We start from the raw sequence: 26,799 nt of genomic DNA, 5'->3' as shown, positions 1-26,799 counted from the left end.
TTGATGATGTATGTGTATTGTTTATATGTGACTTATATTTATTGTGTGTGTGTGTGGGTGCTATCTAACCTTTATTTCTTCACCTAAAACTGAGTGAGATTTTTCTCACTCCCTTGTTGTTTTTGTATATGTTTAAATTATGTTGCAGGTGAACAACATCATGAGGATGTTGGTGATGAGGCTTAAGGCTTCAGTGGGCATGCTCTGATAGGATGTGACATCGGGCATAGCTAGGCTTGTTTTTGGGATGTTATTATTTTAAAAGTTTTAATTTTCTCTTCCTTTGTAATTTTGAACGTTCTTGAGAAAAGACCAAAATGTATATCTTTGTCATACTATTTTATTACATGATTTGAAAGTGATATATTAATTCCTAACTAGGAGGCACTGCCACCTTTACTGGAATTAATATATATTCTCCTTTATATGATTTCTTGAGTTTAATACTTATCTTTGACTTTTTTTTATATGATTGATGAGTTACGAATGTGAATCTTCTACCTTATGAGATTTGAAGCAGTTGTTTTATACATGAAAGATGTTATTAAACTATGAAAGATTTTATTTACTCAAAAAGAAAAAGAAATTATTGTTTACATTTATTGTGTATTAACGTTAGGGTAGAGGGTGTCACATTTTGGACCACATAGAGTAGCTTTTTAGGTTTTAGGCTTGTTGGGCCTAGTTTTGGGCTTCATGGGCTTTTGGGCTTTTGGTACCCAATATTGGGCTCATTTTCATTCTTGTAATTTTTCCTTTCCATTGTATTTGTTTTACCATTGTATTTAGGTCATTAGATTAGGAAAATACAAGAAATACTAAAGTAGGTTAACTAGGTTAAATTAGGTTTAATTTGGAAGCCATTTAAGTTACATTTGAGTCACATGTTTTGCACCAATTGGTGACTGAACATGTGACACTCAAATTAACCCTAAATGACTCTCAAATCAGACCTAGATGCACATTAGGTACCTAAACTCACGGCCACACCCATGTGCACCAAAATTTGAATTCAAATTTCCAATTTGAATTCAAATTTTAGGCGCCAACTTGTGTAGGCGCCAATGCCACTCAAAACCGTCCCTACTTAAGTGTTTCTCCTACACATTGTAATCACTTTTGAATATATGAGAATTTCTGAAATCATTCTTCAGCTAATTCCCTCAAGAGTCACCGAAAATTCCAAGAGAGAAATCCAAAGAGAATGCCTTCAAATCCCTTAGGAAAACCTAGTTTCCTTCACTTTGAAGTGAGCAATCCTTTGAGTTCTTGAGCTTGGATACTTCCCTCTCACATTTCCGCAAGTGTTCATCATCCTAAAGTGTTCATCATTTTGGTTCAATCTCCATTGAAGAAGATCCGTGCCTAGGAGGAGCTTAGGAGGAGCTTGTTCATCACTTCTTCTATTCACTTCCATCATATATATTATTAATTATATTTTAATTATGTTGTTATATCTAATAAAATAAATATATTAATATTTTTTTATATTTTATTTTATTATGTTTATCTTATTAATTTTTATCATTTTATTCCTCTAATTTTAAATAAGTTGCAAAAAATTATAAAGTGATACTTAAATATTTCTTCAAACAGAAAGAGAAAAAGAAAAAATTATTACTCTATTTATAAGACAATTGTATTTTATAAAAATAAGTAATTTTAAAATTTTTACCATAAAAAAATATTTTTCAAAATTATTATATTTTTTAATAAAATTAATAAAGAATATTGGTTTAATTGCATTTTTTATCCCTCAAGTATTACAATTGTGCAGTTTTGATCCCCAGGATTTTAATTAGGTAACTTTAGTCCATAAAGAATTGCAATTGCGCGATTTTGGTCCTTCAATTTTTAATTGAACAATTTTAGTCCCTCGAATATCATAATAGTACGATTTTAGTTTCTCCCATTAAAAATTAATAATTTTAATATATATATATAAATGTTTTAAAATTAAACAATTATTTATCTATTCAAATTAACGTATATTATAATTTTTGATATTATATCAATAATATTATTAATATATTTATAGATAAACTAATAATTTGATAAATATAACTTGTTATATATTAATATACTTTTACAAAAATATAAGTATATTAATTAGAAATATATATCTGATCTTATATATTTATATTTTTGTAATATAAGTTATATTTATCAAATTATTAGTTTATTTATAAATATAGTAAAAATATTATTGATATTAATTTATCAGTAATATTAAAATACTAATAATATATAAATTTTATTTATTTAGTAATAATAAATATATTATTTGATATATTAAAAAAAATTATAATATACGTTAATTTAAATAAGCAAACAATTATATAATTTTAAAACATTATATATATATATATACATATATATATTAAAATTTTAAAATTATTAAATTTTTAATGAGAAAGACTAAAATTGCACAATTATGATATTTGAGAGATTAAAATTATTTAATTAAAAATTGTGAGACTAAAATTACACGACTGTAATCTTTTAAGGACTGAAATTACTCAATTAAAACTTTAGGGATCAAAATTGCATAATTATAATACTTAGAGCGATCAAAAACACAATTAAGTCAAGAATATTATATTCTCAGTTTTGAAACGGCCCGTTCTGAAACTAGAATGGCTCGTTCTGCTGTACTGGTGGTGTGTTAATTTTTGCATCTAGAACGGCCCGTTTTAGTTGCAAAATTAACACACCAAAAGTGCAACCAAAATGGCCCGTTCATGTTTCAGAACGGGCCGTTCTGGGTCTAGGTGTTTTCAAAAAAATTGTGTTCCACGTGGCATCCACATATGCATCTACGTGGCATCTACGTGGCCAAAAGTTAACTCCGTTTAAATAATTTGGACGGAAATCCCCTATTGAAACCAATTAATTAATTTGAGACTAAATTGAAACCAATTAATTAGTTTGGGACCAAATTGAAACCAAAAATAAAAGTGGGACTAAATTGAAACAAACAATTAATATAAGGGACCAAAATAGGGTTTTTGCCTTTATTTTTCTTTCTTTTGGAGCTATTTTGTGACTACTTTCTTTATGTTTTAGTAGTAGTAATATTGTCACAAATATGATGATTGTAGTTTCTCTTTAAATACCTCTAATATGTTCCCAATCCTTTTCCATGAATTGTAACCTTCAAATAATATTGAAAATGGTAAAGGAGGAGAGAAATGATATACGTCACTTCAAGGAAGATAAACAAGAATGGTGAAGAACTTGTTGTGACACCTTCCTTCCCCAATTAAATAAATAATTATAATATAAAAATTCTAAAATAAAATAAAATAAATGATAATACTTTTCTTCTTAATAGTTTGTAAAAGGGTTCACAAAACTTTATTCACCGTCTTTTTAAATAAGGAAAACATAAAATATTATTTGAAATAAAACTAAACACAACCTCTTAATTAAAATAATGATGAACATAATCCAAATAGAAATTCAACAATGCCACAACTCTTGACTAAAACACTGTCCGATGTCACACTATTAGAGTAAAATCCCTCTATATTGTTCTCCCTCTTTAAACACATCTTCTTGTACCAACTCTAATCTTGTAAATGGCATTTAGCTCAAACAAAATACATACAAACATAGGGAGTAAGAATACATCTCATCCATAAACAACATATATAAGGCATAAAGGTAGACATACACACACATCATAATACTAACTTTATGCCTTTAGTTATTCTCAACATCATAGAAATAACAATTGATATATTTTCATCCTTCATTCATTATCATCCAATCACAAAATACAACATAAACATATGTAAGAGTCATGTAATGCATGCTCCTAACTTTATACGTTGTGGTATCAATCTCCTCTTCATCATCAAAAATACATAATAGCCTAGCAGTGATGGAATGAGACCACCCATCAAATAGTGTAGGGACCACCTATCAATATTGATCCCCCTAAACCACCTCAACTAGGGGATGTCTATCAGGATCCTATCGAAGTATTATAGTTGGTCATGGTAGCATCTCATTCCTATTAGAGTTTTCTCCACCATCAGATCCATAGGGCATAGGTAGATGACCCATGATATCCCATCTACACAGACTCACATTATCCCCTAAAACAAAGCATGAATACATGGACTCAATACACTCAAACAACAAAATAATATACAATGCTCAATTTCTTGAGTGCCAGTCCACAACACAAGAATTATTCATCGTATCTCATTATCAACAATCATAGTGACTCATCACATCACACATCATTATAATTTCCCATACATCATTATTATCATGCATCTTCATCATTCATTCATCACATATAATCAATATCATAGTATCACTATAAATATAACATAACAGATTCTATAAACATACACATCAATACTCACTAGTTCCTTATTTTTATATGCATTATCAACGTTCATCAACATTCCTTAATTAATACTCTCAAGCAAGCATCTCGAATAGGAAAAAGGTGTGGCACCCAACAAGAATGCATTATGCCCAGCATGGAAAGGTCAAAGACCTCTCTTCCAAACTCATTTCGACATAGGATCACCTGTGCCTAGCATGGAGAGGTATAGGAACTCTTTCTCTAAGTCTCGCTCGACGTGGACTAGGCCACACTCAACATCATTCTCTTTGTTAAATCGACATCAAATGGCATTGAGCATAGCACCTCACGCCCAATGTCTAGAGGTTTGAGACCTCTCTAGTAACTCCACACTCGAGGTGACCATCTTCACACCTCTGGTGGTTATAGAATCTGCTCCTCACAAACTCGTAAGCTACACAACTTTTCTCATCCAGATTCCACATACATGCAATAATTACTCGTATCCATAATTCAATCACTAGTTCATTCAATCCATATTTAAACAACTTTACTACATCATCAAATTGACATATTTCAATCCAAAACCCTTAAAATTCATATATATTAACTCCAACCTTAAGAATACACAAACTCAATACCAACTTGATCAATTAGAACGCATAAGGGCCTCAGCATAAAATAACAATACATTATCAATCAACATCATACTCAAGGAATCCCCATCAAATACACAACCTACGGGACTTAGGGATTGTCCCTTCTACCCTTATCCCTTATATATGCCTAAGGACTCGATAATTTCACTTCCCTTACCTAGAGTGACAATTCTCGTGATAATGCTTCTCTAGTGGCTCCTGTCGCTAGTTTATGCCTCCTTCGGTGTTCTCCTCTAAGTCTCCTCTTATGAGCACTCTAGGTTTTCAAAATACACTTTATGACCTAACCCTTCCCTATTTTCCCTTTTTGAATTAGTCTCGGATTTAAGCTTAGAGTCTAACCTAATTGCTTCTGATGAGATCTTCCCATTTATTTAATTAATAAAATATTCCTCTTATATTTTTTAATTATTCTAATTCAATTATTATGTATTTTAGAAATATAGGATGTTACACTTGTCACAAGGAGAAAATTTTTGATAAAAGTTCATAAGGAAAAGTTTCTCCAAGGGAGAGAGCTAAAACTTTTGGAAGAGAAAACTCAAGGTTTTATTTATCAAATTCTCAAAAGTCATTATCCAAATGTAAGAGGAAGTCATTTATACAGTTTGGTAGCTTATGGTGCAAGTTAACCTAACCAAGGTTAAATGTGACCTAGGTTAGGTTAACTTGTACTCAAGTTACTAACTTTAGTTATAATTTCAAATTTGAATTTTCCTCCTAAAAATGTCACTATCATAGATCTAAAAGAGCCAATAGAAACTTGCCACATGGCAAGACAAGGAAAATGTGACTTATTTCAACATCCTAGATTTAGAAGAGTCAATAAGGACTAATCACATGGCAAGGTGCCCAAAATGTGACCAGGTGTGACACATGTGACTTGATAGAGACTTGAATGTTTCATGAGACACATTGTCTATAAAGTGGATATCCCACATCTTGGACCATACATCAAAGCTTGTGTCCATGGGTCATTCAAGCCTAATAAGTTCACGTATCATTTTCTAGTTATACCCCTTCTAAAATACTATTTACACCCTAAAAATAAAAATTACAAGGAAATAAATTGTTACACTATTTGACCCAAAAACACAAGGTCAAAATTAAGAAAATATTTACAAAGAAGAGAAAGTAAGTTGCTAAAAAGGACCCAAAGCTCAATAAAAGCTTGAATCTTCTTTCTTTAAGTTTAATTAGTCCTCTTTACTCCTTTAGAACTTGGCCCCTCAACATGATATCATCAAATTTGGGGTCGACACAAATAAGATTAGGTTGAACTTAAAAATGATAGGCTAAATAGAATCATCTCGTCATTTTGTCCTAACCTAATAAACTCGACTAGTCTAATGGATTGACTCGTTAAATTAATAAGTGAAATAATTTGAACTACCATCAATCTCTAAATCTGTAATGTATTATAAAATAATATAATAAAACAAAATATAATAATAATAATAATAGTCTTTCACTCTTTTTTGTTCGCTTATAGAGTTATAATTACAAGCTTAGAGTTAGAATTAGTCGTTCTGATAATTTTGTTGCTCTAGTTGCGCCCTTGATGACTTTACCACATGACCCATTATCTTTATTATGTTTGTCATCTTAATGAGTTGTAGTCATCTTTTTTCTATTTGTTGAGGAAGACAAAGACACAATCACACTCTTATTTGTGCTTACAGAGTCACAATAAAAAGTAAAAGTGGGGTTATTATGTCAAAGGCCAAGACATTGAAAAAGCTAAGAAAATTAAGCCTAATACCTTTGATGTATGAAATTATTATGAAAAGTTTGGTCTAATTAATGAGATAGATATATGCAAATGTAATGATTGTGAGAAATTATATACATATAAAGTTATTAGATGTTTCATAACAATAGATAATATTAATTAATCATGTCACAATTTTTATTTTTATTTTCATTATAAAAAAATTAGATTTAATTTTTTAAATGTATTTTTTTTAATTAGATCAATTTAGTCTGATAGCCCAATAACTTAACATAGATTAGATCGTACCAAAAAAATAATAGTCCAAAAAAAATAGATAAAGTGAATTTAACTTAAAATAACATTTAATTTATATAGATTATATTGAATTAAGTCAATTTAACTTATTTAACACCTTTTCTCGAGACATTACTTTTAAAATAAAAAAAAATAAAAAAAATACACGCACACAAACTTCTTCTTTAGTAATTATCGTTATATTGTTATTACAAATATTAATTTCAGTTATTCTTTAGTAATGATCGTCATGCTGGTATTACAGATATTATTTAGTATTAATTTTAGCCATTTTGTAATTCATATGTTTCATAATCTAGCCTTTGTTTAGTGAACAATTATATCGATAGAATGAAATAAAGAGCGGTGCATACAAAATTCATCTTCACTCACCCTTAATCACGTGAGTAATGTTTAGTCCATCGTAACAATTTAGACTTTTCACTATTATAATAATCATCATATCGTATTTTTTAAATTTTAAAATACATAAATGTTGATCTTTCCATCAACTTAATATTCATTAATTATTAAATTTTGACAATATTCGATAACTTATAATTATTTAAGTAATGTAATATTTAATGACATGATATATAAGGGTAAAAATTAAAAATAACATAAAAATGATCTTTGTTTGTATTTTTTTATTAGTCATTAATAAAAATCTTATATATTTTTCAATTTTTTTATTTCCAGGTGTTATATTAGCTTAAGTATGAGTAAACATTAAAATTTAATGATTAGTAGATGTCAATTTGATGAGAGAACTGAAACTCTATAGTTTTAAAATTAGAGAAACTAAATGTCTGTGTTTGTAACGACCCGACTGGTCACTAGGGATGGCAAATATACCCGTACCCGCGGGTAATACCCGAACCCGTCCCGACTTTGACGGGGAATACCCGGTTTGACCGGGTACGGGTACGGGTACGGGTAAAACTCGATATATTAAATCGGGTACGGGTACGGGTACAGGTATGTACTTACCCGCCCGTACCCGTACCCGTACCCGTACCCGTACACGTACCCGTACCCGTACCCGTACCCGTCCTCGTTTTCATTTTTAATTTAATACCCACTTTTAATTTAATTATATTAAAGAATTTTAGTATTTTTTTATGTGTGATTATTTATTATAATATGAGATAGAAAAATAACCTAATTATAATTATAATATAATTAAAAAAATAATTTAAAAATATTATATTTTTAATAAAAATAAAAAATAAAAAATTTGACGGGTACGGGTACGGGTATGGGTATACCCGATACCCGACGGGGACGGGGATGGGGATGAAAATCACATACCCGACGGGTACGGGTATGGATTTGGCTCGCAGGGACGGGGACGGGTATCATGAAACTCGTACCCGCCCCGCCCCGCCCCGTTGCCATCCCTACTGGTCACTACACACAACACAACACACCACACAAAAAAGAACAAGTATATACATATAACGTCTAGAATATATATATATATATATATATATATATATATATATATATATATATATATATATATATACAAGGTCCAAATCTGGATAAGGTGTCAGAGTGTACAAAATACATCTAGCAATACTATACTAAGTAGCTAAATACAACAAAATAATCAAACGCCATCTGCCTGCTACAGACCCTCCTCAACACACCAACCTAACCCTGCTCTGCTCCCATACATAGTATGATCATCGCAGTCCAAACCACATGGAAACAACAAAGGGTAAGCTAGTGAAAAGAATCAACATACATATATATAAATACATTAATGGTAAACAGCTATAGCTATCAGCACATCAACCAGCTTAACAACATCAGCTTATATTATATAACACAGCACACACCTCACATCATTCAGCAATAACAGTAGTAAATAGCAGTGCACAGCAGTAAACAGCAGTAAACACACAATGCGTCGTCACGCATATCAGTTAGTATTGGTCGCTTATAATTGGTATAGCTCGACCTGGCCCCTATACCGTGGTCGCTTTGTACACGTGTGCCTCGACCTTGCCCACACACGGGACCACTAAGAACTTAGAGGAGAACAGCATAATTACCACTCCAAGGGTCAACTTTCCAGGGAGGGCTTTTAACAAATTGGGCTTTAAGAGCACCACAGCTACCTCAATCCACACAATGGGATGAGGAAAATTTTGAAAACATCTCTTCTAGTCTTAGTGATCAACAGCTCAGCCTTACGGCCTACAACAGCTCCTATCAGCACGGAGCACAGTACTGCATAGCAGCAATTATAGCATACAGCTCAGCCTTACGGCCTACAATCAGCTCCTATCAACATGGAGCACAGCATTGCAATATTCATCAACTACAACTCAACATCATAATGCAGCATAAACATCTCATAGCACATCAAAATCATCACTCAGCTCAACAACATTCATCATTAACAGCTTAAATCAGCATAAACAACATTCTGCACAGCCCAGCTTAACAGCAATAACAGCTCAAACAACATACAACACAGCTCAGTTTAACAGCAATAACAGCTCAAACAACATACAGCACAGCTCAGCTTAACAGTAATAACAGCTCAAACAACATACAACATGTTCAACACATAATACGACTCATCCATCTTGTTTACAACTCATCTATCATGCCAAATAACCCACCCAAACAACACCAATCAACCTAAGCACCTAAAACAACTTTCAACTTAACCAAATCACTAATTGTGAAATGGCAACCTTCACATAAAACAGCGTATCAGGAGTTATACTACTCCTACCATGTTCATCTTTATCTCATATGAAAGATAAGAAGATTCTCTATAACTCTCATGAAGACACCAAGTCCTAATTCATTCATCTACCTTGTTAAAAATGATAAAAACCGAAACATCTATAAGCAATGCTGGCAGCTTGACCCCTCTTCACTAAAACAGTCATATCTAGAGTTATAGAACTCTTTTTTGGGTGATTCCAGCGCCATTGGAAAGTTAACATCCAAGGCTACAACTTTCATGAAGACTATAAAGTCAAATTCTGAAATAAAAACGCACGCCCCGCGCATTAAAATCACACCCGGCGCAAATCTCAACCAGAGACCTACAGAGGTATATTGCGCCCGACGCAATTATACTGTGCCCGGCGCAATATCAGTAACAAAAACATAAGATTCATGTCTGATAGTGCGCCCGGCGTGGTTCTCCCCACGCCCGGCATGATTCACCCAAGGATTCCCCATTTCAAATCACGCCCGGCGCGAAGAACTGCGCCCGACGCAATTTCAAACAGTAACCCTCACCACTTCGAAATTTCACCCAAAACCTGCAAAATCAGCCAACTCAAACACATGCAATCCATCAAATGAACTACATTTACATCAAACAACTCAAAAACCACATCTTTTCCAACATGCAACCATCAAAACATGAAAATCCCAATTTTTCACCCAAAACCCCAAAAACGGAATTTCTTCAATCTCAGCCAACAATCATCCAACATCAAACCCCTCATGAGTTTCTAAACTCATTTCCACACAACCCAGCAAAAACCTAGCTTCCCTTACCTCGGTGCGAAGAAATCCGAGCTCTGGGAAGAAGAAAAAGAGAAGAAAAAGCTCCACGGAGAAGAAGGAAACTTGCGCCTCAGCTAGCTCCCAACACTGCTACTCAACACTTTGAGATCAAGGGATAGAAAAGAAATCATAAGAGAGAATGGGCAAGGAGAGTATGAGAGTGAGTGAAAGTGATGAAGGTTGGGGGAGAAAAGGAAAATGGAAGTGTGGGTCTCACAGTATTTTTAAATAGAAGGATCAAAATTGCATATTAATAAAAATAAAGGGATCAAAAGTGTAATTTAACCTAGAATAATTATAGGTCAAAATCATAAAAATTTATTAAGTGGCACAAGAAAATATTACAAACTAGATACAAGTGAACTTGATACTTAGAGTTAAATATTAGAGAGTAGGCGAATCAATCCTGGACGAAAATAATCTTTAGTCAGACTTTACTTACTTCCAATCAAGCTAAATTAGTCTAAGATAAAGTCTTGAGACACTGGTGCGAAATAAAAAAAATGGTTAAATATATTTTTAGTTCTTCAAATTTAAGCTAACATTAGTTTTAGTCTCTCAAATTTAAAATTAGTCTTTTTTAGTCTCTATAATTTCAAAAAAAATCTTATTTTAGTTCTTATACTTAAATTTTGTTAAGAAATTTATCAAATACTATCACATAAAATTTACCTATTCGTGTCCTTATTAGTGAAAATATAAACTTTCAACCGATATTGCATAACTGTCTCAATCTGTCATTTTCATATATATTATTGGTGACATGATGAACTATAACAAGATTTTTTTAAAAATTACAAGTACTAAAAATAACAATTTTAGATTTAGAGGACTAAAAATAAAGTTATCCAAAATTTATGAGACAAAACATATTGAAGCAAAAAAAAATATTGGAGGGTGAATTTTTATTTTAATTATCAATATTAAGAAAGATTTTTTGTCTTTAAAAAAAAAAGAAACAATTTTTTTTTTAGGGAAGAGGTGGTGTAGGGGCACTTCGTTCTATCCTATGAATAATTACAACATTACCTTTTCAAAAGTTAAAAGAAACTTTTATAATGTGTTTGGAGAAGGAATTTTAGGAAAATAATTTATTTATTTTAAATACTTTGAAGTGAAATATTTTGTTTTGATTAGAAAATTATAAAGAATTTGAAGTTTAAGTATTTGTGAAATTCTTTAAAATAGTAAAATGTCAAATTCTCTCTATATAAAAAATAAGAATTTTTTTTCTCTTCTCATCTATATTTCTTTTCTTGTCAATCCCCAATTTTAATTCACTATTTTAAAATAATGATATTTAGTTTCTTTATTTTTAAAAATATGGAATTCTGGTCTTACCCAATTTGATGTTTGTTTATCATCAAATTTTAATGTTATTCAGTGTTCTGTCACTGGTTAAGATATGTAATATGTAGTGATATGACATGTAGGAATACAAATAAAAAAATAGCATACAAAAAATTATTTGTATATATTTTAACGAGTGGTTGATATTTATTTTATGTATAAATTTTATGTGTATAATTTTTTTTATCTCTGAATATCATATTACTAAATATCAAATCACTTAAGTATGAAAAAATGTTAAAAATTAACAATTAATTGATATCAATTTAATACAAAGACCAAAATTTCATATTTTTAAAATTAGAAGGACTAAAAGTCTGTATTTTAAAATAGAGAAACCAAAATTATAGATTTTTTTTTTTTGTAAAGATAGGAAAGATTATAAAGATGGTCGCAATGAGGATTGAATCTAGGTCTTCATGTTTCTAACTACCTCAACTCCTTCCCACCAAACCACTAGGCTAACCGTAGTAGTTTTACCAAAATTATAGATTGATAAAAATAAAGAGACCAAAAATACAATTTAGCATAAAAAATTATTTAAATTTTTAAATTAAAATATTTTTAACAAAAATAAAAACATATATATTAATTTTTAGTGTTATAAAATTATGATACTATATTTATTTAATATTATTTTTTATATTAATAATATAAAAATTATTATTTTATTAGTACCAGTTAACTAAAGTTCAACCTAAATTGAATCATTAAACATTAAATCAATGACTAGATTAATTAAATGATTATTGACTAGTCTAATTTTAAAAACAAAAAAATTCTTTCTCTAACTTATGTCTCTTTTGTTTCTCCTCCCTTTTTCTTCTCTCCATCTCTCCCTCTTTCTTTTCTCTCTTAATGTTCTCCCTTCTCTTTCATCTTTTGTTGTCTTCTTTCCTCTTTTTTTTTTCATCTCTCTCTAACTTCTCTTTCAATGTTAACATAAAAATATCAATAGTTTTTTAAATTATTGAATATTCAATTTTTAAAAATTATTAAATACTTTATAATGTTAATTTTTTAATTATTAAATATTTAAAATTGATTAATGTTTATTTTTATAATTTTTAATTTTAAAATTTAAATATTTATTTATTTATTTAAAATCAAATTTTCCCATGATGTAAATTAAATTGTTCTATTCAAACTAAAAATTTAAAATTTAGAAATTTGATTAATTTATCCAATAAAGTATTTAATGAATGATGAAAATTAAAATCAAAAGAATTCAAATTTCAAAAATCTTAAATTTCTTCAATTTCTATAATTACCCATCAAACATGACCTTAAGTTATTTTACACAGGCTATTAATTTAAGTCGAGATTACAAATTTGACCGAAAATAATCTTGCTTGTACAACATATGACTATCATAGATTAAAAAAATTAATATTTAACAAAAATTATATATCTAAAATTCAAACTCAAGTTCATTAATTATGATAAAACAATTACAAACTAATTGATTCACACGTTTAGTAATACACCAATATTATTGACAAATCTTTTTAGGCTAAATGTAAAAGAGAAACAAAAACTATTAATAACTCTCTCAATCACTCGGTGTTTAATTTTAAAGCAATTGAATACGGAGAGTAATAAAGGAGTCTCTCATTATAATAGGTACAAAGAATTTAGAAGAGAAGATGTACAAGAAGAGGACTTGGTGTAGTTTGATAATCTTCATGCATTCAAACTCGTATTTACTATTTATTGGAAAATTGAGATCAGTTTGAACTCTGAAGTGTAGTTAATGCCACATGATGGGACTACATAACATACCACCATTGCTAACTAGAGTTTTGAAGATCAAGTTTCTTTATGTTGTTATTAGATAGATAATCACCAAAAGAAGTAATGTACCTACCATGTTCTCTACCACTATCATAATCAACCTCATTATCTATGCTATCTTCACCACTTGACAATGTTTCTCCACCAGAAAACCACCAAAATGTTCATGAATTCAATCAATACGTGGCCAATCAAGATGAGAATTATGATATTTCAGAAGTACATGTAGTTGACCCCATATGGGTTTGCCATTTATATGTCAACACGAGTTGTACAAGATTCAAAAGAAATTTTAATTTGCCTTACACTTTATACTTGTGTTATAATAGATTAGGTTAAACCACTACTAGTTTTGGAGCATTTAATTCTTGGTAGGATTAAGGTTATGATATCTACTAGTTTTACATTGATTTTATTTGATGGGCACGTCACACGTCTTGTAAAAAAAAATTATTTGATGAGACATGTGGATTCTCTACTGTTATTATATGAAACTAATAGAAAAAAAGACATTTCATACCTACAATAAAAGAAGAGAAAAAAAATTTGTTATAATTTTGTGTTAATTGATATATATATATATATATATATATATATATATATATATATATATATATATATATATTATAATCATGTATAGTTATTTATGTGTATTTGTAGCTATTAGAGGTAAAATGAGTAAGAAGCACATCAACATCAAATAGAGTTATTTCTTTTATTATTGGTATAGATTATAAAGTTTGTGGTATGAATTTAGGAATAAAGTTTACTAATAAAAAATGAAGGCTTGAAAAAGTTACTAAAGGAAATATTTCCTTTACACATATAGATATTAACCATTAAAAATAATTGTTATGTAGAAAATCATGGTCCTTTTCAATAGTATGTGTTTAGTTGAATTTGTCCTTTTTTAAAAATATTATGTTTTACAACATTTTAGAGAAGTTTTGAAAATAGAAACTATTTCTCCTGAAAAAGTTAATTTAGCCCTTCACAAAGGTATATATATATATATATTATTTTTTTGTAGTGAACTGCAACTTTATTTGTGTGGTTTCATGTGTGATTGAAAAGAAAAATGCGTTGTCTTGTAAAATTTGACGTCACACTCTCATTTGTTTGAGTGATATTTTGAACAATATTAGAATTTGTAAGTTTGAAAATTATCTTCTAATTATTTGATATATATGAAACATTGAATTAAAAAAAAACACACACACACACTCCCTTTAAATTTTTAATGATAAAATAAATACTCACATAATTAAATGATTTAATTAAATTTTTAATCCTTTTACTTAAGTTATTTTTAAGGAAAATTAGTCCTTTATCTTTTAGTTTTACAATTAAGCTATTTTGCTGGCTTACCTTTCATGTGTAATTTTTTAAAGAAATTTTTAAAATAGATAAATTAAAATAAATAAAATAGTAAGTCGTGGTTTTCAAGCACAACTTTCATTTTTAAAGTTAAAAACATAACATTATTTTGATTCTATTAAGAATGAGGATTCAAAATATTTGTTAAGTGAAAAGAAGATTTTGGTTCCTTCAAGTTTTAGAATTTTGATGTTAAACCAAATATTTTTAAAGAGAAAATATCTTTAAAAATATTTTTAAAAATATTCTAAAAAATGTTTATCAGACGAAGTATAAGACGTAGATCATTTATAAAATGATATAAATTAGATGAAACATACAGTTTATCTCACATATATAAATTAAATGTTTATTATTTATTAAGACTAACAATAAAGTCTGTGTTAAATGCTTCAATCTTTAATAAATTGTACCAGAAAGACATCTTGAAACTCACAAATCTGTTAAAGAAAAAAAATCATGTTTTTTGTCAAAACAAAAATCCCTGAAATCATAGAGAAAAGCAAATGCAGTTACTATTATGGTTGCTTAACGCTAAACATTGCTTCTGCAAGCTCTTTTTGGTATAAAAAGTGATAAGTAGCCTTGACCAAATAAGAGATACTATTTAGTGAAATAGATTTAATACTCACATTAAATTAGTCAAACAATTATCTGTCATCATAAAGAGAGATGATGAAAATAAACGAAGTAAACTTGTGAGCTGAACTTAAAGTGTTGCAACAATCTTCTTCTCCAAGCTACTACTACAATATAAGAAGATTTAAAACTCAATAGAGAAAGAGATGTGCAATATACATAAAAGACTTGTATAGAAAGAAACACTCTATAAATTATGCTTATTCTTTATTGTAAAAAGCTTACTATTTTATGCTAATTGTATAACATCTAAGTGAAACGAACACAACATTTATGTACCTTTCATAACCATTGTTATAAGATTGAGTCTGGATAGACTTGTCTATAAAAGAATATTTTTTTTAAGCTTGGAGGGGCATATCTCTAAAAGAATACTTGTTTTGATCCTGCAGAAGTTTGATTGTAAAAAAATACTTGGTTATTAAGCTTAGAGAGGCTTGTTGTTAAAAAAATATTTGGGTAGTTACTTGAAGAGGCAAGTCAAATAATACTTAGGGTTGAGTCAAAAGTGGCTTGTTGAAAGAATACGCGTAACTTGTTTAAAGATAGTGAGATTCAATCTGGTTAAATTGAGAATTGGACGCAATTTCTATGGTTGAGACAAATTGATGTGGATCCCCTTGCTCTATTTCAAATTCAAACCTTTTTAGGATGAAATTTGTGCACAAAATGTGCCAAAAATGCGTTTTAATTAAAATATGTATCTTAGCCTATAGAGCTCATATTAGAACAATTCCAAATCTAGGTAAAAGAGGATATTTTGAAATGCAATTTAGACCCAGGAAACACACCAAAAAAAACATAAGTAAAATGAGAGATATGAAAATAAGAAATTCAAACAAAATAGGCGCCACAAATAATGATGTTTGATAAGATCAAATGGTTTAATGAAGAACTCCGACGAAGACAATTCTCACACTTCAATGATAAAACCAACAAATTTGTTCTGTTCATTCACTTCAAAATGATTAATACAAATTAGTTCTCATGCACTTAGGAGAAAGAAAAAAAATCTCATCATTGCAAGCATAATTAAAATGCCTTATTGGTAAAGTGAGGCATAGTTTAAACTTAAGATTTAGCCCTCAAAACTAGTTATAAGCACTTTATTATTATTATTATTATTATTATTTTGATTTAATGACTAAATCAATATTAGCCTTCTATTCTAACTTCAAGCAAACAATACATGTACTAAGTCAATATTGGCCTTCTATTTTGACTCCAAGCAAGCAATACATGTGACTAGCAAACCCCCCATGCGGGTCTCTAGATGTTGATCCCTTCATATAATTGGACTGTCCTTAGATTAGCCACCATATGTTGTAAAGCTTCTTGAGTTTTTTTAGCTCTTACTCTTGTCATGAATCCTCCTATGCCTTGTATTAGGTCTTGGGTTTCCTTATGAGCTTGGACTTGGTCTTTGGTGTCCTCATCACGAACCGGTATAAAAATATCTAATATTTCATCTTATCATTCTTCACGGTTCATCTAAATCTAATTAATGTTACAACTTCACTACTAAAAACATGCAAAGTTTTGATATACATTATTTAATCCCTCTTCTAATATTTATCTTTTATCTACAATATCACAGATTAATTAATCAAAGAGATCGAAATTCAACAACTAAAAAAAATCGAAATTCAACAATATCACTAATTGACCAAAGTAGAAGTAATTGGTAATGAGCTTTATCTTACTAGCTTTTAACATTTTTTTGTTCAAACACTATTTGAAAAAAACATTTGAGTTTATAGTATATAGCTTATTATTATCATTATTATTCTCTCATTTTTATCCTTAATGTTTTAATTAAATTCTTACTTATCCTCTCACAAAACATATTTTTTTCTCTCTCTAGTTGGTTCTTGTTTGTAGGATTTTGTATGACTCTGATTCTTATGTTAATAACTATGTTTGCAAGAGTCCCTGTTTCGAGAATCCTTTTGGTTTTGTTTTCAGTTTCTTAATGAATTTCTATGGGGTGTTTAATTCAAAGTGCTTTTATGTTGTGCGTTATCATTTCCTTTAAATGTTTCAGAGTGCTCCGAAAAATCATAAAATACAAAATATGTATTTGAATTATACTTAGAAAGTTAAGTTAAACTAAAATTTTCAACCCAGCGTTAAAAATGTTAATAACCTTCTTACTTTTGATTCAATAGAATTTTCCTTACAATTCACACTCAATAAAATAAAAAGAAAATTGCCAAACACAAATATTGCGATTGGGATCAAGTAACTGTGAATTTGTGATCACAATATACAAATGTGTAACTAAACATACTCCAAACTGTGCAGGTTAGTGCAAATGAATATGTAAATCAGCAAAATCTATTCCTCCAGATTCATAATCGGAACCCTTGTCCTTAACTCTTTACCTTAATCATGACATGGCTCCATATTTCAGCTCTTGATTAGCACCAAGAATATATATTCACCTTGCAGCCACCAAAATTTTATATAAAAAAATTACAGAAACATGTCATTTTTGTTTCGGATAATTTAATTAGTTAGTACTTGCATGTTAATTAGGTAGTTAGTGGGTTGTTAACTGACTACTTAAATGTGTCTTATAAATTTGTATATATAATAGTTATAAATAATGATGCTGTATCGGCATAAATAGTAGTGAGAAATAAAATTTCAGATTTAACACCATACCTCTCATCACGCTTTCTCTTCCTTTCGATCTGTTCCTTGAGTGTGTGTTAACAATTTTATTTTTATTACCACTTTTTGTTTAATAAAAATATTTTAAAATTATATTAAAAACAATATTTTACTTTTTGAGTAACACAATTTAAAACATATCAAGGTAATAATTATTTTAAAATAAGTATTATACAAAAATAGAATTTATATAAAAAAAATATGTAAACAAGTCATTTCATGTTATTTTATATTTATTTACTAGTTCAAATACTAATACTATCAAACACTTCAAATTTCAATTAGCTAATTTATTAACATATTAACTATAATCCTAATTGGATAAACTTTTTCGAAAACATTTATAAGAAAAAAGAAATTAATTTTTCATAAACTAAAAATTAACTTATTCATAAGATAAAAAATAAAATAAAAAAATAGAGTAGTTAATAAGTGAAAACTTTTACAAATTAACTTATAAAAAAGTTAATTTCATTTTTTTCTTGCTATTTTCTCTTCCTGTATTTCTAGAAAAATTTATCCAAATAAGCTAATAAGGTCATCCTCTACCAGTTATCATCTAACTTATGAACTATATGCCATTCACTAGTTTGTCTCAAATCGAACCAAAAAGTAGAATTAAAATTAAATATAATGCCCTCGGCACTAGTTGCATCTCAGATAGTGTTCCCTTGCCCCACTAAAGGTTCCATCATCCCACATCCTACATACCTTGCCCAAATTTCAGCTGCAAAGGCACTTCTCCAAAAAACTCATTTTGACACTAACATAAATGAAATTGATAGTTCTATTATTGCGATCAAAAAAAGTTAACCTTCAAGAATTCATAACAATATATAAAGGTTGTTGTAATTAGAGGAAAATCTTTCTAATTAGAGAAAATACCTGAAGAATCTTCTAGTTTATTTTTTAGAATATTTTTTTTCCTTATTTTGGAAGATTAGATTGTTACAAATAGGTGTAAGGAAAATGTAATACGTACGAATGATAATAATAAAATCATTCTCTTTTTCCAAGTTGGTATCAAAGCTCCCGATCTTGGGAGCTCTGATTTCGCTGTAACAGTAGCCACTGCCGCCGCTGTTCAGCCACTGCAGCTGCCACCGTCACTGTAGGGGCTGTTGATAGGGCAGAAAGGTGGGCCCTCCTTCGGCGAACACAACGCCGAAAATCGCTCTGGGAAAGACACTGCCACACGCCATCACTGTCGTCGGCACATGTAGCCCACGCGCCTAACTCCGGCGAGACCCACTCACCGCCGCTATCACAGAATCGGTCGCCGAAACCTCCTAAGTCCGTTCCACGGGTCGGTGACGTCCCGTTTGGCTTAGATTCTAGTAAATCTGAGTTTTTTGAGTTTTTGCTCTTTTCCGGTGTAGCACACTCATCGTTGTCGCCACAGACAGAGTCGTCGAATCAATTCATTACGTTACCCCCATCAGATCTTGAGATGAAAGCTTTCAAAGAGGAACTAGATCGTTTGAAAGCAATGATTGAATCAATAAGTAAGTCCTCTGGATCATGTACTCTGTCCATGAAAGGTAAGAATTCTCTCCATACTGTGGGTCATGTGTCTCAAGGTATTTGGATTCTTCATTCAGGAGCAACTGATCATATGACACCTTTTCGTATGATCTTCAAATCATATATTAAAAGGAACAGAAAACAACTTATTACAGTTGCAAATGGTCAAGGTGTACCCATATGCGACTCTGGGAATATAATTTTGGAATCATCTATTATATTAAAGGATGTTTTACATGTTTCACAATTAACCAATAATCTTATCTTTGTGCAAAAGCTCACAAAAGATTTAAATTGTTCAGTAACATTTTTCTCGACTCATTGTGTTTTTCAGGACCTTGCTACGGGGAAGACGATTGTAACTCCTAAGGAGCAGAGTGAGTTGTATCTATTGGAATTTGATGACCAAAACAAAACAAAAATCATGAGTCAACAAGCTACATCCAAGACGTGGGCAAATTCTCAAATATGGCTACATCATAAAAGGCTTGGGCATCCTTCATTCAACCTTATCAAGTCCTTATTTCCTCATTTGTTTACTAAGGAGTCTGTTGAGTCCTTTAATTGTGATATTTGTCAGTTGTCAAAACACCATCGTGCATCCTATCCTATTAGTAATAAAAAGAGTACTTCTCCATTTGATTTAATTCACTCTGACATTTGGGGACCTGTCGTAGAATCTATTTCTGGAGCCAAATGGTTCGTTACCTTTATTGACGATTGTACCCGTGTCACGTGGACATACCTTATGAAAAATAAATCAGAAATTTTCCAAATCTTTGTTAATTTTTTTCGTCTTGTCCAAAATCAATTTGGAAAAAATATCAAAAAAATCAGGTCTGATAATGGTACTGAATATGTGAATCATGAATTTCTCAATTTTTTGTCTCATAATGGTATTGTTTATGAACTAACATGTGTGAACACCCCTCAACAAAATGGGGTTGCAGAAAGAAAAAATCGTCATCTTCTTGAAGTAACTAAAGCTCTTCTTTTTCAAATGTCTGTTCCAAAAAATTACTGGGAAGAAGCTGTGTGTTAACTACCACATATCTCATCAATCGGTTACCCACCTGTATCTTAAATGGCATTAGTCCTATAGAGATTGTCTTTTGTTCCCTCTTCCCTCCTAATATCGAGTCTTCCTAGTCGAGTCTTTGGATGTACTGTTGTTGTTCACTCTCATCATCCTAATCGTAGTAAATTAGATCCCAAAGCTCTTAAATGTGTCTTTATTAGGTATTCTTCTAATAAAAAAGGTACAAATGCTATCATCCTCAGAGTCGTCGCGTCTTTATCATCATGGATGTCACCTTTCATGAAACTCAATCCTTTTATGTTAGTCTACCACTTCAGGGGGAGAAAGCACTTGAAGTGAAGGAGCTCTCCTTCTTGTCATTATCATATTTGTGTTTGCAGGATGCCCAAGACCTGAGCAATGAAGCTACCATGGTCCACAACAAAGAAGAAGCAAAAAAGAGGAAGAAGACAAATTTTTTGGCAAAAAATATGAAAGAAGAAAACAACCCACTTCGACTCTTGAGCAAGAAAAATTGTCTAATCCGGAGGTGAGGAACAGTGAGAAGGTAAGTATTACTGAGGATTTACCCATTGCATTAAGTAAGGAAAGAAGGTCATGCGCTAAATATCCTATTTCTCGATATGTTTGCACTAACAATCTCTCTGATAAGCACATAAGCTTTATTGTTGCCATTGATGCCACAGAAATTCCTACCTCAGTCCAGGAAGTCATGAAACTTGAACATTGGAGTCAAGCCATGAAAGAAGAGATGAATGCATTAGAAAGAAATTCAACTTGGGAGATTATTGATAAGCCAAGAGACAAGAAGGCAATAGGATGTAGATCGATATTTACAGTGAAACATAAAGCAGATGGGACAATAGAAAGATATAAAGCTAGATTGGTGGCAAAAGGTTATACCCAAACTTATGGGATTGACTATGAGGAGACGTTTGCCCCAGTGGCAAAGATGAATACAGTTCGAGTTGTTCTCGCTTTGACTGCTCATTTTGGTTGGGATTTACACCAGTTGGATGTGAAGAATGCCTTTCTTCATGAAAATATGGAAGAGGAAGTGTACATGGAGATTCCCCTAGGTTTTGAAGTGAAAAATGAAAGAAACAAGGTATGTCTCCTAAAGAAAGCATTGTATGGTCTTAAGAAATCCCCTAGAGTATGGTTTGGAAGATTTACAAAAAGCAATAGTTTCCTTGGGATACAGACAAAGCCAAGGAGATCATACTCTATTCATAAAGCACTCTTCTACAGGTAAACTCACTCTATTGCTTGTCTATATGGATGATATGATTATTGCAGGAGATGATGAAATAGAAAAATTGACATTAAAAGAAAAATTGGCAGCCCAATTTGAAATGAAAGACCTAGGAAAACTCAAGTATTTTCTTGGAATAGAGGTTGCTTACTCCAAGAAGGGAATTTTCATCTTCCAAAGGAAATATGTACTTGATCTCCTCAAAGAAACAGGAAAGCTAGGATGTAGAACCTCAACAGTTCCTATAGAGTAGAATCACAAAATTGGAAGTGAATAAAGTGCTCCTATAGAGAAGGCCCAATATCAGAGATTGGTAGGAAAATTGATTTATCTATCACACACAAGGCCAGACATTGCTTATGCAGTTAGTGTAGTAAGCCAATTTATGCATGATCCAAGAGTGAGACACATGCAAGCAATTGACAAAATTTTCCAGTACTTGAAGTCAAGCCCAGGAAAGGGGCTATTGTTCAAAAGGGAAGACACATTAACTATGAAAATATATACTGATGTTGACTATGCAGGTTCTATTACTGAAAAAAAATCTACTTCTGGGTATTGTATGTTTCTTGGAGATAGTTTGGTAACATGGAGGAGCAAAAAGCAAGATAGAGTATCTTGTTCTAGTGTAGAAGCTGAATTTCGAGCCCTTGCTCAAGGAATGTGTGAAGGACTCTAGATGAAAATCATTTTGGATGACCTTAAAGTCAAGGTGGACAACCCCGTGCAACTATACTGTGACAATAAGTCTGCCATGAGCATTGCCCATGATCCAGTACAATATGACAGGACCAAACACATTGAGATTGACAGACATTTCATCAAAGATAATCTAGACAGAGACTTTGTGATTACAACTCATGTTCCTACAGAACTTCAGATAGTAGATATTTTTACAAAAGGGCTCCCTCGGGGTAGATTTCAAGATCTTGTAGGCAAGTTGGGAATGATTGATATTCATTTACAAACTTGAGGGGGAATGTTGTAATTAGAGGAAAATCTTCCTAATTAGAGAAAATATCTGAAGAATCTTCTAGTTTATTTTTTAGAATATTTTTTTCCTTATTTCCTTATTTTGGAATATTAGATTGTTACAAATAGGTGTAAGGAAAATGTAATATGTACGAATGATAATAATAAAATCATTCTCTTTTTCCAAGTAAGGCAATACATCCTTTTGATACACATTTCTTTACAACATTTTTATCTATGTAACTATCCTCAAATTACTCACGTCTTTCCTATTATAAACTCCTCACTATTTTGTAACTTCTATTACTTTTATTTCTTATTTTTCTTTCAGAAAAAGTGGAAGCAACCATAAAGAGTTGCAGAAGGAAGCAAGATTGGTTGAAGCAACTTTTTTTCTTAAAAAAAATACATGAAGGCACAAAGTGCCTATTTTAGGCCGGTAAAGAAATAGAAGGATTGCCTCACTGTCTCAGTAACAATTTAATTACACTACATTTGCACCTTCCAACACACTAGTCCATTTTGAGACAAACTAGCCAAAGAGTAACACGGTCTCTTCAAGCTCCTACTCATATAGTCATAATCATATTATACATGAAATTGTGCAGGGTGTCAAGTTACAAACTTGACAGAACTTTCCCTGAAAGGATTTTTCTTATTGCATTTTGATTTCATATTCTTTTAAAAACAAACAGGGAACCTCTGGAACCCAGTCCTAACCTGATTTTGTCATCAACATAAGTGATTTTGAGTTTAACTTCACTCTGACCACCATATTGGACCTGCCATGATCCTACCTTCAATTCAGGTGCTTCGAATATAACTTGAATCCATTCACTATCCAGAGCCTTGAGTTTTCCTGTCTCACATTGGCACGCATCAAATCAGCACAGAAGTTTAATGGTAAATGAAAAATGAATTAGACTATACAAAGCAAACAAAAAAAAATATAAGTAAATCTCCATTTTTCATCCTTGGAATTGAAAGCATTGAACACTTCAATTCCTACCTTTACAAAACTTCTGCTATAGTTTCTAACTTTATAAAATGTAGCCAAATATCATTTACTTTAGTCCTTAATGTCAGCAAAAAATGTAGTGGGAAAGGACTAAAATGAAATTCCAGTGTGAGGGACTATACTGACTAACACAATTTCAAGGATTATTAAAGTGAAGATTTACGCTCTTTTTTGCTTTAATATTGATTAAAGAACTTAAAACTATCCAGTAACTATTTATTCCTTCGGTTCTGAGTTCAGAATTTACAAAACTGACAAATTTCAGTTTTGCAATCAATAGTTTTTTTGGATAATTGGATATGCTATCAGCAAGTGGAAGTTTCATTCATCATTTAAATAGTTAAATGACATACCCTTCAGTGACACCTCCACATCCAGAAAGCCTAAAACAGACAACACGACCTTGTTTCTCACAATATCAGGAGCTTCAACAGCCTGAACCATTTGCTTTGTGTTAAAGAAAAGGCGGCCAAATGCACTTCTATAGCCACCTCCAGGTGACGTTGGTCGGGAACAGTACACTACATCCCACTCTGGATAGCATAAACAAGAAAGAAATAGTAAAGCAAGAACTGAATGATTCTCATATAATTGACTAGAATACAGTTAGGAAAAAAATGCACAGATGAATGATTCCAAGTTTAAAGTGGATTCATTTCTCGATTAGATAATATCTAATGCACCTACATTATACAGAGGAAAAAGATAAAATACAGAACAATTGAGGATATCATTGAATATCTAATGGTGGGTGAAATTAAATGGAGCAAGATAAGCATACCATAAGGGTACATTTGGCTTGTTTTCTATTTTCATTTCTAGTTCACATGTCTCCACTAACAGCTATAAAAACGTTACCTTATATTCACTTTAGTTCTTATTTCACTTTGTTTCATTTTGTTGTTTTCACTATCTTCTTTGCAAATTCTTGAGAACAACTGAGTACAAAACAAAATGAAAACAATATGGTATGTTACAATTATAAGCGAAAACATCACCTAAAATATTTCAGAAAACAGAAAACCAAAGGCACCCCTAAAGTTTCTTTGCAAAATTTAAATAGATACAGAAAAACAAATTTGAACTTAGAAGACAAGATGTTAGGGACTTTCAACACAATCTCAAGGATTCACCTCCAAATATTAAAGGGCATTTCACTGGTTCACTCACGCAATACTTCTGCAGTTCCTGAGCCACTTCAGCCACCTCTTTATGCTCTTCCTTCTTCAGCAAAACTCCTCCATCTGTTTGCACCACCTGATCAAAAACTTAATATTTAGTGCTGAAAATATATTCTAAAAGCTAAACAGAATAAAACGAAAGCAAGTTTGTAATTTGTACTTAATAGCTACCTTAGTGCTAAAAAAAAAAGGAGCAAAACAAACACAATCCATAAGCCTTCATAATATACAGGAAAATACTTTGTGTATGTTCTCCGATCAAAATTGGAACTTCATGTCAAGATTCAACTCTGATCGTAAAATGTCAACCTTTATTGCGAGAATTATCTAGATAAAAATTCAATTTTAATTAGAGAATAATTTCAACAAAAAAAAAACTAGGAAACTGCATCCAGGTTTTGTCTTCATACATAAAATCTATTACATGAATATTCTTTTGGACAAAACTTCAGATACAACACCATATATATTGGCGTGATTCTCTGATCAGAATCGAAATTTTATCTTGCTAATACGTGCAGACATCTAATGGTATCTTTATTATGTATAATCTTCTGAAGTTTTATCTCAATAATATATATATAAATTAAATACAATCTCAAAGAGTAGGATAGTTGGCCCCAAGATTTAACGCGGTTGCATACACAAGACAGGATTGAACCCTGACCTTATTTAAGTGTGGATCAACCCCTACTGCTGAACCACAGGTTTGGGGTTAATTTATAACTCAATTTAAAAATTACTAATATATGTCAAAACAAATAATATTAAGTTTAATTTTCAAATTTTAAGGTCCTTTATTCGATTCAAATAGTTAATTATTAATATTATATTTTATTATTTAAAAATTTATATACTTTATTATGCAAGTTTTAAGTAACTTAATCTTATTTTCCCTAAAAAAGATCAATGAAATAAAAATTAAATATAAAAAAAAAATGAAAGGAGGATTGTACCTTAGAGAGAATGGAGGAGACAAGATCGTCGGGGCCAGTTCGCACGTAGGGGTTAGAGAGAGAAACCGAAGCAGCGACTCTGAAGGCATTATAACGGCGTTTGAGGTGAGGAAAACGGAGCGTAACGGAATTGGGCGTTGGAGCATTGAGTTTGACGGAAGAAGGAAGGAAGAGAGACGCAGCGGAAGGTGAAGCCACAGCCATGGCGATCTACTTAGCCGCTCACAGTCACGGAAATAATAATAATAATAATATTAGAACCTTGTGTCGCACGTGCCACGTGTGATGAAAATCTACATGGAGAAGAGTTATTGGGTTGTGTGAGGACACGTGTGCAACTCTTTCTCGCCTTATCTTGGAGGTTCTGATATCGTATGAGATATGAGTTATGAAAAATGAAAATAATCGGATATTATTAACAACAAATATCTCTTGTGTTTATGGTGGGTTTTTTTAATCGGAAAAAAAATTAAAATATGGATCA

General features: G+C 31.0%; 1 protein-coding gene across 1 annotated transcript; it reads right to left on the bottom strand.

Annotated features, from left to right (window-relative positions):
* Positions 1–23,604: 23,604 nt before the first annotated feature.
* Positions 23,605–26,557, bottom strand: LOC109790542 (Plastid-lipid associated protein PAP / fibrillin family protein). The gene is made up of 4 exons (XM_020349730.3): positions 26,316–26,557; positions 25,312–25,435; positions 24,532–24,711; positions 23,605–24,019 (listed from the first exon to the last, which is right to left on the bottom strand). Exons 1-4 carry the CDS (start codon positions 26,517–26,519, stop codon positions 23,832–23,834), a joined length of 696 nt encoding a protein of 231 aa, XP_020205319.1. The 5' UTR covers positions 26,520–26,557; the 3' UTR covers positions 23,605–23,831.
* Positions 26,558–26,799: the final 242 nt, after the last annotated feature.

This window comes from Cajanus cajan, chromosome 9, assembly GCF_000230855.2.
Source record: "Cajanus cajan strain Asha chromosome 9, NIPB_CcT2T_4, whole genome shotgun sequence".
Taxonomy (NCBI): domain Eukaryota; kingdom Viridiplantae; phylum Streptophyta; class Magnoliopsida; order Fabales; family Fabaceae; genus Cajanus; species Cajanus cajan.
The sequence above is the reverse complement of the archived record's forward strand: the minus strand, read 5'-3'. Positions and strand labels throughout refer to the sequence as shown.